The sequence below is a fragment of the Coregonus lavaretus genome, assembly GCF_964263955.1.
Source record: "Coregonus lavaretus genome assembly, chromosome: 14".
Taxonomy (NCBI): domain Eukaryota; kingdom Metazoa; phylum Chordata; class Actinopteri; order Salmoniformes; family Salmonidae; genus Coregonus; species Coregonus lavaretus.
The window spans coordinates 22,652,413-22,668,673 of record NC_140001.1 but is presented as its reverse complement, the minus strand read 5'-3'; the positions used below and the strand labels follow the sequence as shown (position 1 = coordinate 22,668,673).

The 16,261-nt window shown below is 39.3% G+C and overlaps 1 protein-coding gene across 1 annotated transcript in view; it reads left to right on the top strand.

Moving 5' to 3' along the window:
* The window catches only part of LOC311141817 (transmembrane protein 132C-like), a gene marked incomplete at its 5' end in the record, with an annotated part of 246,561 nt that overhangs the window by 161,118 nt on the left and 69,182 nt on the right, over window positions 1–16,261 (top strand). The window contains one exon of the mRNA XM_084177293.1: window positions 14,472–14,658. Within this exon, the coding sequence (XP_084033419.1) occupies window positions 14,472–14,658 (187 nt within the window). The remainder of the gene's footprint in view (window positions 1–14,471; window positions 14,659–16,261) is intronic.

Sequence of the window (16,261 nt, the reverse complement as noted above, 5' to 3'; positions counted from 1 at the left end):
AATGACTAAAATGTAAATGTAAGTGCTATGATGAAACTGGCTCTCAGGAGGACCGCCACAGGACTGAAAGACCCAGAGTTACCTCTGCTGCAGAGGATAAGTTCATTAGAGTTAACTGCATCTCATAAATTGCAGCCCAAATAAATGCTTCACAGAGTTCAAGTACAGACACATCTCAACATCAACTGTTCAGAGGAAACTGCGTGAATCAGGCCTTCATGGTCTAATTGCTGCAAAGAAACCACTACTAAAGGACACCAATAAGAAGAAGAGACTTGCTTGGGCCAAGAATCACGAGCAATGGACATTAGACCGGTGGAAATCTGTCCTTTGGTCTGATGAGTCCAAATTTGAGAATTCTGGTTGCAATCACCGTGTCTTTGTGAGATGCAAAGTATGTGAATGGATGATCTCCGCATGTGTGGTTCCCACCGTGAAGCATGGAGGAGGTGTGATGTGTGTGGGTGCTTTGCTGGTGACACTGTCTGTGATTTATTTAGAATTCAAGGCACACTTAACCAGCATGAGTACCACAGCATTCTGCAGCGATACGCCATCCCATCTGGTTTGCGCTTAGTGGGACTATCATTTGTTTTTCAACAGGACAATGACCCAAAACACACATCCAGGCTGTGTAAAGTCTATTTGACCAAGAAGGAGAGTGATGGAGTGCTGCATCAGATGACCTGGCCTCCACAATCACCCAATCTCAACCCAATTGAGATGGTTTGGGATGAGTTGGACCTCAGAGTGAAGGAAAAGCAGCCAACAAGTACTCAGCATATGTGGGAACTCCTTCAAGACTGTTGGAAAAGCATTCCTCATGAAGCTGGTTGAGAGAATGCCAAGAGTGTGCAAAGCTGTCATCAAGGCAAAGGGTGGCTATTTGAAGAATCTCAAATATAAAATATATTTTGATTTGTTTAACACTTTTTTGGTTACTACAGGATTCCATTTGTGTTATTTCATAGTTTTGATGTCTTCACTATTATTCTACAATGTAGAAAATAGTAAAAAATAATGGTGTGTCCAAACTTTTGACTGGTACTGTGTGTCAATCTAGCAAACCAGGCAACTAAAAGCAACTTTCTAAACAGCTTCTTAGCTAGCTAGCTAACATTAAGTTAGCTCACTAGCCAGTTCAAATAATGACCATATCATATAGCTGGCAACGTCTTCACTTTAGCTCATTTGTATTAATTATTACAGGAAAATAAACTCACAACAAGATCATTATTTACAAGTTAATGGCGAGCCAATCACAGAAAATAGCTTACGGTTGTTGTTGTTGTTGTTGTTTTTTTTTTTTTTTTTTTGGGGGGGGGGGGGGGGGGGGAATGGATCAGCTTAATATTGCAGATAGATTGTATCTTCTATCAATGTAATTGTCTGCATCACTTCCAATCCCCCATGTTTATTTTTATTTTTTATATATATACTCCCCTTTATTACTTTTCAACCCCACCATCCTTTCCCTACTTGGAGTAAATTAGTGAACAACAATGCCCAGGCGTCTACTTCCGGTCTATACTTACTATCTACACCTTATGGACAGAGTTCATTTTACAATAATTCTATTATATATATATATATATATATATATATATATATATATATATATATATATATATATATATATATATATATATATATTTTTTTTTTTTTTTTTTTTTTTGCTCCTGAACTTCTTCTACTCTCAACCTCTCCGATCATTTTCATGGTGTCCATCCGGTTTGCCATATCTTTCTAACTGTGCTCCTTCCCAAAAGCTCCCAACATACAACCTATATACTTATTATGGACACAGTATGCTTACATTATTAGCTATCTTTGTTATTATTTGTTGTTATTTGTTATTAGTCCCATCCTTCAACTCTATTCAATACCTCCCATCTATCTCTTAACACCATCCATATAGGATTTCTATTTGCCATATATATTTCGACCGTACTGTGATGTTTTACAAAAATTCTGAACCTTTCTATTCTCATTGCTTCTATAGATTGTGAATTAAAAATAAACATTTTTGCTAAAAGTATTATTATATTATTGATTGATTGACTATGACTTTTCAGATCACCCAGTAATGCTATCTGCAAGGTTAGTTCCAGGTAAATATTGCAATCATTTAGCCATTCCTGGACCTGTGTCCAAAAACAAGCTACAAATGGACAGAACCAAAACAAATGATCTAATGATTCTGTCTCTTCACAGCAAAACCTGCAGAGCTGGGAAGATTGTATCCCCCATATAAATAACATTCTATTGGTAGCAAGAATTTTATATAATAATTTAAATTGAAAGATTCAAATTTTTGAATCCGGTGTCGTTTTGCGTGTCAGTTCATAAACACTATGCCATGGGATCGGTACGTCAAAGATCTCTTCCCAACTATTTTGCAATCTATATGGGACGGCTGTCAATCCTTTGGTCCTTAAGTGAAACTGATATACTTTTTTATTTATCACAGTTTTCCTTAACCAATTATGTTCTTTAATGCAAGGCCGACAGACAAGTTCCTTACTTTTTCCCCCTTCCACTTTCCTCTTCCACTTTTGCGGTAAGGCTGCAATTATTTGGTTGTAATTTTGGGTAGAGCAGACATTTCCAAATGTTTTTATTAGCTGCATGTGCGACATAACTCCACCAGTCCTACCGATGATATCATTTACGAAGATTATACCTTTTTTAAACATTCTGTCAAAAAATAAAGGTTTTTTGTCAATTAGTATATTTGAATTTAACCACAATATTTGTTGCATTATTTGTTCTGTCGTTTCTGGAGGATTAAATTGAAATTGCAACCAACTTTCTATGGCTTGTTTTAGAAATAGTGACATTTGGGAGATTATTTCCTTTTCAAATAACTGAAAGTGAGAGGTTGTAATCTGAATAAAGGGAAAAAGGCCTTTCTTGAACATTGGGTGAGACAATCTTACTAATTTGCTTGAGAACCAGTTCGGATTTAAGTATAACTTTTGTATGACTGAAGCTTTTAGTGATAGTTCTAATGCTTTAATATTTAATAATTTCTGTCCTCCGAATTCATATTCATTATATAAATATGCTCTTTTAATTTTGTCTGGCTTGCCGTTCCAAATAAAATTTAATATTTTTTTCTCATATAATTTAAAAAACTGTTCGCTAGGCGTAGGCAAGACCATAAGCAAATAGGTAAACTGGGATAATACTAAAGAGTTAATCAGGGTGATTTTTCCACAAATTGACAGGTATTTTCCTTTCCATGGTAGTAAGATCTTATCTATTTTTGCTAACTTTCTATAAAAATTTATTGAAGTGAGATCATTTATTTCCTTTGGGATATGTATTCCGAGTATATCCACATCACCATCAGACCATTTTATTGGTAAACTACATGGTAATGTAAAATTTTTATTTTTTAGTGATCCAATACGTAATATAGTACATTTGTCATAATTTGGTTGTAATCCAGAGAGGTTAGAAAATGTATCTAGATCCTCTATGAGGCTGTGGAGGGATTCTAGTTGTGGATTTAAAAGAAAACATGAATCATCAGCGTACAATGACACCTTTGTTTTTAAGCCCTGTATTTCTAATCCTCTGATATTATTATTGGATCTGATTTTAATAGCTAACATCTCGATGGCCACAATAAATAGATATGCCGATAGTGGACATCCTTGTTTCACTCCTCTTGACAGTTTAAAACTTTCTGAGAAATAGCCATTATTTACTATTTTACACCTAGGGTTACTATACATGATTTTGACCCATTTTATAAGAGATTCTCCAAAATTGAAATGCTCCAGGCATTTATATATAAACCCCAGTTGAACTTTATCAAATGCCTTTTCGAAGTCTGCTATGAATAGCAGGCCTGGTTTCCCATATTTTCCATAGTGTTCTATTGTTTCCAATACTTGCCTTATATTATCTCCAATGTATCTTCCATGTAAAAAACCTGTCTGATTAGAATGAATAATATCCGCTATACATTTTGCTAGGATTTTTGCATCACAACACTGAAGTGTAAGGGGCCTCCAATTTTGTAAATGGACTGGATCTTTATATTTTCCACTTGTATCCTGTTTCAGTAATAATGAGATCAGACCTTCTTCTTGAGTGTCAGATAATCTACCATTTACATAGGAGTGGTTAAAACATGCTAATAACGGTCCGCTTAGTATATCAAAAAATGTTTGGTATACCTCGACTGGTATGCCATCCAACCCTGGAGTTTTCCCGGACTTAAAGTCTTTAATTGCATCCAGAAGTTCCTCCTCTGTAATTTCACCTTCACATTAGTCTTTCTGTGTGGCTGTTAATTTGACATTATCAATAGAAAAAAAATCTCTACAATTAGCTTCAGTTAGAGGAGATGGAGGCGACTGAAAAGAAAACATATGCTTAAAGTTCTTCCTTCAAAATATCATTTGGTGAATTATGGGTGACTCCGTCAATTGTAACCAGTTTCATTAAGTTATTTTTGGTAGCATTCCTATGTTGAAGATTAAAAAAGAATTTTGTGCATTTTTCCCCATATTCCATCCAGTTTGCTTTATTTTTATAATATATGACACTTGATCTTTCTTGAATAAGTTTCTCCATTTCTTTTTGTTTTTCCTCTAATTTATTCTGAGCCTGTATGTTACAGTTTTTATTGCCATCTATCTGTTCTGTTAGATTTTCTATTTCCTTTCTTAGTATAAACTCTTTTGACCTAAATTGCTTTTGTTTTCGAGACGAGTACTGAATTGCATGGCCTCTAAAGGCACATTTAAAGGTGTCCCATACAATAAGGGGATTCGCTGTACCTATGTTATGTTGGAAAAAGTCAGTTATAAATTCCTTTGTTCTAATTATGAATAAATTATCATCCAATAGGCTTTGATTAAATTTCCAATATCCTCGCCCACGTGGAAATTCAGTAAGAGTAATGTATATGCCTATTATATGATGGTCCGACCGCATTCTGTCCCCTATCAACACTTTTTTTTACTTTTGGTGCCAACGAGAATGAGATAAGAAAGAAGTCAAGACGACTAGCTTGATTCAGTCTCCGCCATGTATATCTCACTAGATCAGTATATTTAAGCCTCCATATATCTACTAGTTCTAATGTATCCATGACATTCACAATTTCCTTAAGAGCATGTGGGTGATTGTTTGTGGTGTGATTTCCTTTACCGCCCATTGAGCTATTTAAAACAGTATTATAATCCCCCACCATAATAATATTGTCTTGAGTTGCTTGCAGGCTTGATAATTTATTATATATATTGTCAAAGAATTGTGGATCATCATTATTTGGTCCGTAAAGGTTAATGAGCCATATCTGTTTATGGTCCAATAACATATTTAAAATAATCCATCTACCTTGCGTATCTATTTGGACAATTTGCACATTCGGATTGAAATTACTATTAATTAATATCATCACCCCTTTTGAATTTCTTTGCCCATGGGAGAAGTATATTTCCCCCCACCCATTCTTTTTTCCACGCTACTTCATCTCGAATTGTTGAATGAGTTTCCTGTATACAATAGATATTATATTCCTTCTCTTTGAGCCATGTAAATATTGTTCTTCTTTTGTTATTATCAGCTAAGCCATTACAATTATAACTGGCTATACTTATTTCACCATACACCATAATGAGATACAAGTTTCAAGTCTATTTATCATTATATATGTTTGTAAATTTACCAATAAAAAATAGCGTAATGATTGAGTGTCCATATAGCTGTACCGTGATATTTGCATTGCAACTGAGTAACCCTTCAATTGTTCTCCACTAATTCCCCCGCTAAAGCCCCTCCCCATCCCAAGTTGAGCCGTCATCCCAGTGATCAGCATCCCACCCACGTCCCTCCGTATCCCTAAGGCCCCGAGAGGCCAGGACCCATCCATCGAAAACAGCACACAGTGGCACCCACAAAACAGAAGCAGATTAACCGCCAAAAGCATTTCCAATGCTTTCACCTCTATATATATATATTTTATTTTTTATTTTTTATTATGCATATCCTATTTTCCATCATTATCAATTAATATGCGTAATAATGTCGGCAGTTCACGCGTAGGATTCCAACATATAACCCGGATTGCCATTGTATTACACTTAATTCATTGACAAGCAATTATTATCCTAGCAAATAATCCCCGCGGTCCATCCCATACCCTCCCCCCCAACATCCCCACCCCCCCACAACAGATGCCAGACAAGCACACACTCACATACTCACATACTCCAACACACTCAACCCCCCTCCTCCACAATCCACCATAAAATCAGATACTCAACAGCTGTTATATCCCAGAGCCCAACTCGAGAAATAACTTGATTTACGAGTGCACATACAGTTAAAGCTGATTGAGAAAGCATGCAGATTGAGCAGAAATTGATAACAATGTGAGATTTGATTAATCTACTTAATCTATGTCAAGTCCTAGGTGATGGAGATCAGATCCACCCTCTTCACCTGAGACACAAACACTCTGATCCCCCGTTGTAACCATTTTCCCAAGCATCTCCATGCGGTCAGACCTTTGATTATTTTGTGCCACCTGGGCCACAATGATAAACCCCCTCTCTGATTGTCCGAGTGTGACCGCCTCCCCATGGGTTACTGCAGCCAGTGTTGCCAGCACTGCCACTACCTGGGTGGGCGTACCCCACCGGAATCCCCACCGGCTAGGTAAAAAGGTCGTAAAGGTTCTCATTAGCAGCTTTGAGAATTTCCTTGTATATTATGCTCTCCCATCAGGGGGCTCTGGCTTTGTAGGACCAACCCTGCCAGGCAGGCTCAGAATCTTGAGGGGGCGGTGCTGCTCAAATAGGTCTCTGACCACATTTATTTCTCTGTTTAGGCTGCATATTCACAGCAGGTCCATAAAAGAGATGGGAACTTCTCTTTGGTGTATGGGTCGCTCAGTTGGGTGTCCAGGTTATAGGGTTAGGGATCTTTCCATCATGATAGGACAATGAACATTTTGATTAGATGTATACTATATTTAAAAATGTATATCCCTCATCTACACAAAATTGAAAGCTCTCTCTCTCACTACCCCTGCTCATAGACCCCCGGTCGGCTCTGGGATATGCAACCATTTCCCCTCTCACTCACTTAACGCTGCACCTTTTCAAACACAAAAATGCACACCACATGGTTGACTGCGGAAGAAATGGGCCGAGCATGCAAACGCACCCGCATCCACATCTGCTGCAAGGGGGAAAGGACGCCAGAGAGAACACAGGACCAACCACAACAACCATCCGCCAAAACAACAACCTCCCGCCAAAAAAGCCATGTTCTAATTATTTGTATTATAAGATGTATTATTCTGCTTGTTATATCGTTTTATCCTTTTATAAAATACTATACTTACTATAAATGTTATTTAATATTACAATCCCTATCATTGCTAGTATCAGGTGCTCCAATATTTGACTCCTCTATTACAACTTTTAGAATAGCCATGGAGTAGTCTTTGTGTCTCTGAACATTTGGTTGTCAATATATAATTTATCCACCACTAGTGCAACACGTTTCCCTTTTAATCTGTTTTCCTTGAAGATTGGATACAGAACTTTGCGCCTTTCTACAATCTCCCTCGGGAACTGATCATTCATGCCTATTTTCGTGCCAGCAAGTCTTTTTCCTAGGCTTTTCACCATAGCTTTGTCCTTAAAAAAAGCACATTTGGCAACGATTGGGCGCTCATATTTCTGTCCTCTTTTTCCGAAACGATGTACACGTTCGAGTTGGATTTTATCGACAGTCTCGAGTGGGATTTATAGCGCTGTATGCAGGAAGTCCTTCATAATATTCTCTGTTATTTCTCCCTCCTTTTCCTGAATACCCGTAAGTACTAGATTTTCCCTCATCGATCTAGTTTGGATGTCTAGTAAGGCTTCTCTCAGAAGACTGTTCTCCTTTTTTAGTTCCCTAACGTCCGTTTCCATTTTAGAGACTGTCACTTTTAATTCGTTGGTTTCTTTCTCCATTACCAAAGCTTTTTCGTCACTCATTTGAAGACTCGCTTTCAACTCTTTTACGTCTTTACTGACCAATTCTAATATGCCCAATTTGTCATTTATCGACTTCAACAGGTCGCTTTCCACACTTACCATACCCAGTGGTGAAAAGCATATATCATCTGTATCAGTTGATGAGTCGCGTTTCCTTTTGGGGATCGGCTCTCCACGCTTGTCTTCAGTCATGTTTTGGTGTTGCGTGTTGTTGTAATATTTGTCGATATATTTCTCTAGCCTTATGATCTGTTTTGTGTTATTATCCAGATTGAATTATATTAACTGCGAATATATGAAATGCAAATATTTAGTCTAACTTACTGATTTTGAATATTATGTTTTTATCTTGAGGTGGTTTGTACCGATTTCAATTCCATACGCCATCTTGTCTATGCGTAGCTTACGGTTGTTAGTGTGGTGAAATAATCGCAGGGAATTCGACCTGAGAATTTTAGAACTTGGGCACTGTCTCGTTGGCCTAACGTTATATCCTAATTTGACTTTGGTGCAGCTCATATTGTTCTTCACATTACTGTCTCTGGTAAACACATACTATACAAATAAAATCAACGTTTATTTGTCACATGAACAGGTTACAGAAGGTGTAAACGGTACAGTGAAATGGTTACTTGCATAGTGGAGCCTTTGTTTAGAGATGTAGCTAGCTTGCTAAACAATTAACCATAAGCCCAACTCATGAATATGCAGGTAGCTAACCAACCAGGTTAATTGTTAGCTGGCTCTGAGATACGAATAATATTACTTCACAGATCATACACATAATGTTAGCTAGCAAGCCAGCCAGCTAACGTTGGCTAGCTAGATAACAGTACACTTTAACTTGCAAAGAAAACGACTTTCGGACAAAATTAGAAATGTATAATATCTGAAAATGTAACTAGCTAGACTCTATTACCCATATACATGGATGAACACTTCTCCCTCCCTGTCACGGATGCCATGGTTGCCCTTAGTTTGAAGATGTAATCCGGAGACAGGTGTTTAATACAACAGCCTTCTGTGTGCTCTCTTTTTTCGACTCTGCATATTTGCAATCAAACGCCAGAATTTTCTCCATCTCCTTAGCTATAATTTTCCTAATTCCACCGGGCATTCCACTAATTTCAAAACTAGGTCCTCTAGAAAGTGCAGAGCAACACTTGCATTTCTACTACGTGATATCTTTCAAAAAAGCTGTGTTAGAAAGGATTACCTACACATACTGACCAGCTCATATTATAGACAGAAAGGAATGTGCTACATGGCAGACCAATCCGAACTCATCTCTCGGTATGTCCAGCCCATCCATTATCTCAGCCAATCATGGCTAGCGGGAAGTTTCCTGTCTTTTTCCAAGGCTAAACCAACTAGGCTCCTAATTTAACAATTGTATTCATATTTACAGATGGCATACAAGTTTGTTATTAAGGCACATGAAAGTTCACAAGTTCCAGAAGGCATTTCTGTCCAAAAATGCATTTTGATAAAAAAAAAAGGTTTTACTTTCAAATGTGTGCGACATACGCCTAGTTTCCTGATTGCCTAGTAACTTTTACCTGACACCAGAATGAATCAGTTGGATGGATTTTGTTAATGGGTGTTATAGTAAAGACCATAGCCAGCCCGTGAGTTTCAAGTTTGGGGAAGCTTACCATTTATCCTACGACTTCTACCTATCTGCGTGCCAGTTATGATTATTTTTATATGCGCATTTTTGTGGAACAGTTTCATTTCAATAGTAATGTTTTAGTTTCTCAAAATTATTGTCACACCATGATCTATTGGCAGCTAAAGAAATTAGCGCATGGAACTCAGACATAGCCTATAGGCCAATGCAGCAGTAGGCCTATAACTTCCATCCTCAACTATGTAAAATACATAGGCCTAAAGCTGACAAATAAAACAGAAGAAAGTAAGCTTATTTTTTTTAAATAGCTGTGGATTGTTTCAAATCACAAGTGCATAGGCCTATGCCTATTTGGGAAGCCAGCAATTTGGGCAGCGCGTGTGGCAATAGGCCTAGCTGATTATTGATTTGCGGCTGTCAGTGAAAAGCATCTAAAATGTGTGAAGATAATGTGTCTTGAGTATTATTTCAAATGTTGAGACAAGAAGAAGGGGAAGGTTGTGTGGCGAAGATATGGGCATCTCTCTCCAGAATGCTTGCACTCAGCTCTCCAGAATATGCTCCGCTGTCTCCCGCCAATTCTTGCACATTCATTGTTTCATTGTGTGAATTGTTTTCCCTTAGATTGTTTATTTTATCACATACAGAGACAGAGGGGCACTGCTTTGCTCTCTCAAATGCTTTATCTGAGATTGATGCGTCTCTGTCGGTGCGCGTCTCCGTCAAATAAATGAAAAATATTTTAATATTTTATTTGGACGGGCAAGGAGGTACGGTAGGGTGGTATTTGGTATTTTATTAGAATCCCCATTACCTGTTGCAAAAGCAGCAGCTACTCTTCCTGGGGTCCACACAAAACATGAAACATTACATAATACAGAACATTAATAGACAAGAACAGCTCAAGGACAGAACTACATATATTTTAAAAAAGGCACACATATCAATACATACACACAAACTATCTAGGTCAAGTAGGGGAGAGGCGTTATGCTGTGAGGTGTTGCTTTATCTGTTTTTTTAAACCAGGTTTGCTGTTTATTTGAGCAATATCAGATGGAACGGAGTTCCATGCAATAATGGCTGTATATAATACTGTACGTTTTCTTGAATTTGTTCTGGATTTGTGGACTGTGTAAAGACCCCTGGTGGCATGTCTGGTGGGGTAAGTGTGTGTGTGGCAGATCTGTGTGTAAGTTGACTATGCAAACAATTTGGGATTTTCAACACATTAATGTTTCTTATAAAAAGAAGAAGTGATGCAGTCAGTCGCTCCTCAACTCTTAGCCAAGAGAGACTGGCATGCATAGTATTTATATCAGCCCTCTGATTATAATGAAGACCAAGACGTGCCGCTTTGTTTTGGGCCAGCTGCAGCTGAACTAGGTCTTGCACTCTGTTATGGAATGTGGCACAAGTTATTTGGTTGTCATTTTAAATATTTATACACACTTCTGTTTCATGGAGAAATTGGGTTGTTGTATGCTAGGACGCAACAAATCACTCATTCATTCTGAGTGAAAAACAATAAGTGAATGGGGAGTGAGTGTGAGCCTTACAAAAACCCAGGGTTCAGCAAATAAAACGCCTGATCTACAGTTAGTGAGTGCATACATTTTCATACTGGCCCCCCGTGGGAAACTAACCCACAACCCTGGCGTTGCAAGCACCATGCTCTACCAACTGAGTCACATTCATAATTGAGAACAGTATATGTTTGCTCAGACGTCTTTTCTCAAAGTACAGCGCATGTTGTTCTTTGTTAATCACAACAATAAAAAAGGGAAAATGTATGTTGGAAAGGGTGCCATGTGCCATATGTACTGTAGACAAACTGCCGTCGTTGTCCCAAGCCAAGCAGCATAAAGAGAGCTTTAGAGAGAGTGCATATTTATCTCTTTCTTTCTGGCCAGCCTCAAATGAAGGAGATGCTGTTTAGTGCCGGTGCGCTTTGGAGACAGTGTGTGAAATGTATTGGCCCTGAGCCCTGCCATTTGACACACAAGACATGGCAACAGATCTGGTGCCATTTCCAATCTCCTGCTCCTGTGTAAAGCTGACCTTTGCTGCCTGCTGGCTATATTTAAACTCTGAGCACCGGAGACTGTCACCGGGAAATTATATTATCAATGCTCTCCATTTGTCTGCCCTGCCGTATATCCTCCTTGCATACAATTCTATATATTCATATTGTACTGCTGCAAACAAGGGCAGTGGTAAACACCCAAGCCTTCATGTCCAGAGCAGGCAACCTGATCTCAGAGCATTTCGTATTATTCTGAACGAAATCTGAGAAGCTCCATTTAGTATGATATGTTACGTTTCGTGTGGTATGTATTAATTTGTGGATGTCCATCACCCATTTCGTATAATATGTTACAAATTACAATTTGTATTATATGTTACGAATTTGCAAAACGTACAATGTTACACATTTGCAAACATATGATATGTTACGAATTCTAGCTAGGTGGCTACATTAGCTAGCTTTCTAATGTTAGCTAGGCTAGGGGTTAGGGGTTAAGGTTATGTTCGGAGTTAGGTAAAGGGTTAAGGTTAGGGTTAGGGAAGGGCTAGCTAAAAGGGTTAAGGTTAGGGTAAGGGGAAGGGTTAGCTAAAATGGTTAAGGTTAGGGGAAGGGTTAGCTAACATGCTAAGTAGTTGCATAGTAGCTAAAAAGTAGTAAGTAGTTGAAAAGTTGCTAATTAGCTAAACTGCTAAAGTTGTCCGTGATGAGATTTGAAAACTCAACCTTTGGGTTGCTAGATGTTCACATTATACAGTCGTGGTCAAAAGTTTTGAGAATGAATTGGTCTTCACAAAGTTTGCTGCTTCAGTGTTATGAGATATTTTTGTCAGATGTTACTATGGTATACTGAAGTATAATTACAAGCATTCCATAAGTGTCAAAGGCTTTTATTGACAATTGCATTAAGTTTATGCAAAGAGTCAATATTTGCAGTGTTGACCCTTCTTTTTCAAGACCTCTGCAATCCACCCTGGCATGCTGTCAATTAACTTCTGGGCCACATCCTGACTGATGGCAGCCCATTCTTGCATAATCAATGCTTGGAGTTTGTCAGAATTTGTGGGTTTTTGTTTGTCCACCCGCCTCTTGAGGATCGACCACAAGTTCTCAATGGGATTAAGGTCTGGGGAGTTTCCTGGCCATGGACCCAAAATGTCGATGTTTTGTTCCCAGAGCCACTTAGTTATCACTTTTGCCTTATGGCAAGGTGCTCCATCATGCTGGAAAAGGCATTGGTCATCACCAAACTGTTCTTGGATGGTTGGGAGAAGTTGCTCTCGGAGGATGTGTTGGTACCATTCTTTATTAATGGCTGTGTTCTTAGGCAAAATTGTGAGTGAGCCCACTCCCTTGGCTGAGAAGCAACCCCACACATGAATGGTCTCAGGATGCTTTACTGTTGGCATGACACAGGACTGATGGTAGCGCTCACCATGTCTTCTCCGGACAAGGTGTTTTCCGGATGCCCCAAACAATCGGAAAGGGGATTCATCAGAAAAAATGACTTTACCCCAGTCCTCAGCAGTCCAATCCCTGTACCTTTTGCAGAATATCAGTCAGTCCCTGATGTTTTTCCTGGAGATAAGTGGCTTCTTTGCTGCCCTTCTTGACACCAGGCCATCCTCCAAAAGTATTTGCCTCACTGTGCGTGCAGATGCACTCACACCTGCCTGCTGCCATTCCTGAGCAAGCTCTGCACTGGTGGTGCCCCGATCCCGCAGCTGAATCAACTTTAGGAGACGGTCCTGGCACTTGCTGGACTTTCTTGGGCGCCCTGACGCCTTCTTCACAACAATTGAACCTCTCTCCTTGAAGTTCTTGATGATCCGATAAATGGTTGATTTAGGTGCAATCTTACTAGCAGCAATATCCTTGCCTGTGAAGCCCTTTTTGTGCAAAGCAATGATGACGGCACGTGTTTCCTTGCAGGTAACCATGGTTAACAGAGGAAGAACAATGATTTCAAGCACCACCCTCCTTTTAAAGCTTCCAGTCTGTTATTCTAACTCAATCAGCATGACAGAGTGATCTCCAGCCTTGTCCTCGTCAACACTCTCACCTGTGTTAACGAGAGAATCACTGACATAATGGCAGCTGGTCCTTTTGTGGCAGGGCTGAAATGCAGTGGAAATGTTTTTGGGGATTAGGTTCATTTTCATAGCAAAAAGGGACTTTGCAATTAATTGCAATTAATCTGATCACTCTTCATGACATTCTGGAGTATATGCAAATTGCCATCATCAAAACTGAGGCAGCAAACGTTGTGAAAATTAGTATTTGTGTCATTCTCAATACTTTTGACCACTACTGTACACCCATCCATCCACACCGATCAACCATCCTACTTTTGTTTTTGCCTTAAGTAACCATTTGTCTTATGTAACCATACCAAAGGTAACATATCATACTAATTACATTTATTATGTTACGTCTAGTCTATGAGACCAGGCTGGAGCAGGGTGATAGTTATGTGGAGCTTCCCTCTGAGCTACAGACTCATATGTATTACTGTGTAGAGAAACTGTGTAGCTGTATGGGCAGTACACAGAATGTCAATGCAGAGTTGTGAGAAATAGCTAACAGTGCATATCATACCAACGACCAGAGAGTTGACCTTTTGTAGAAGCACAGTCTATAAAATGTCATGGATTACAGACATTGATTTAGTCATTAGACTCCACTATTTTTAGTCATTCGAATACAAATATGTGTTGATAGAGATTATGGACACACCATTACTTTCTCATATAATATTGATCCTCTCCCATCTCTATCTCTCTGTCTGTCTGTGCTGCAGGTCAGAGGTGGGTGTCCAGAGGGTCCTACAGGTGGATCTGGAGGTGGACAGCTTCCTGGATCCACTGGGCAGCCGCTGGATTACGTGGCAGGTGGAGTACCCGGGCAGCCGTGCCACCACGCAGGAGGCAGAGACAGAGATCCGGCTTGCCCAGAAAGACCTGGGGGGCATTGTGCCCCTGGCCATGGTGAGTGGTGCCACTCAGTCAGTCAGTCAAAATCACTGCAACACGTAGAGCAGATGGGCTGTGCCAGAGTTCTGAAGAGCAAAAAGTTCATTCAAAGTTCTGTGGGTTACACAGTGTGCATCCTGCTGTTCACAACAGTGACAACACTTCCCTTAACATTGTCTTCTATTTACAGTTTCAACTTTTATACAGTAATGTGATTAAAATATACTGAACAAAAAATATAAATGCAACATGCAACAATTTAAAAGATTTTGCTGAGTTACAGTTCATATCAGTCAATTGAAATAAATTAATTAGGCCCTAATCTATGGATTTCACATGGCTGGTCAGGGATGCAGCCATTGGTGGGCCTTGGAGAGCATAGGCCCACCCACTGGGGAGCCAGGCCCAGCCAATCAGAATGGGGTTTTCCCCACAAAATGGCTTTATTACAGAGATAAATAATCCTTAGCACCCCCCCTCAGACAATCCTGCAGGTGAAGAAGCCAGATGTGGAGGTCCTGGGCTGGCATGGTTACACGTGGTCTGTGGTTGTGAGGCCAGTTGGACGTACTGCCAAATTCTCTAAAACAACGTTGGAGGCAGCTTATGGTAGAGAAATAAACATTCCATTCTCTGGCAACAGCTCTGGTGGACATTCCTGCAGTCAGCATGCCAATTGCACGCTCCCCAAAAACTTGAGGCATCTGTGGCATTGTGTTGTGTGACAAAACTGCACATTTTAATGTGGCCTTTTATAGTCCCCAGCACAAGGTGCACCTGTGTAATGATCATGATGTTTAATCAGCTTCTTGATATGCCACACCTATCAGGTGGATGGATTATCTTGGCAAAGGAGAAATGCTCACTAACAGGGATGTAAACAAATTTGTGCACAATATTATTTAGAAATAAGGTGTTTGTATGTATGGAAGATTTCTGAGATATTTTATTTCAGCTCATGAAACATGGGACCAACGCTTTACATGTTGCGTTTATAATTTTGTTCAGTTTAGTTAAATACAAATGTAAGAAGAGCAAAGACATCATTTTTATAGATTAACAAAATATAGAATGCCATAGGATTACGATCATACTGTACATCATGATTTTGGAGTAATACATATATAGGTATTGTAAATTACACAATAAATATTAGATCTGATATAACTACACTGATATTGCAGACCTGTAGCTCCAGTGTTTTGCCTGTGGAGTGTGTGTTTTGGCATGGAGGAGTGGGTACATGTAGCCCTCAGCAAGCCCTGTGTCTGTGGCCCAGAGGCTCTCTGTGGCCTGAGGCTAGGCCTGGAGGTGTGTGTCTCTCTTAGGTTGCTATACAGATGAGCCTCTCTGCTGGGTGGATTCATCAAAGCTATTCTATTTAACTTCACAGAACATCTCTCACCCCATTTGCCTTGGCTTTCTAAACAGAGTTAGATCCAGAAAAGCAACTTAAAAATACCAGAGAGATCAATTACACCCACTTACAAGCATGACATGTTGCTTGCCAGTGTTGAGTTACAGTGAGGGAAAAAAGTATTTGATCCCCTGCTGATTTTGTACGTTTGCCCACTGACAAAGAAATGATCAGTCTATAATTTTAATGGTAGGTTTATTT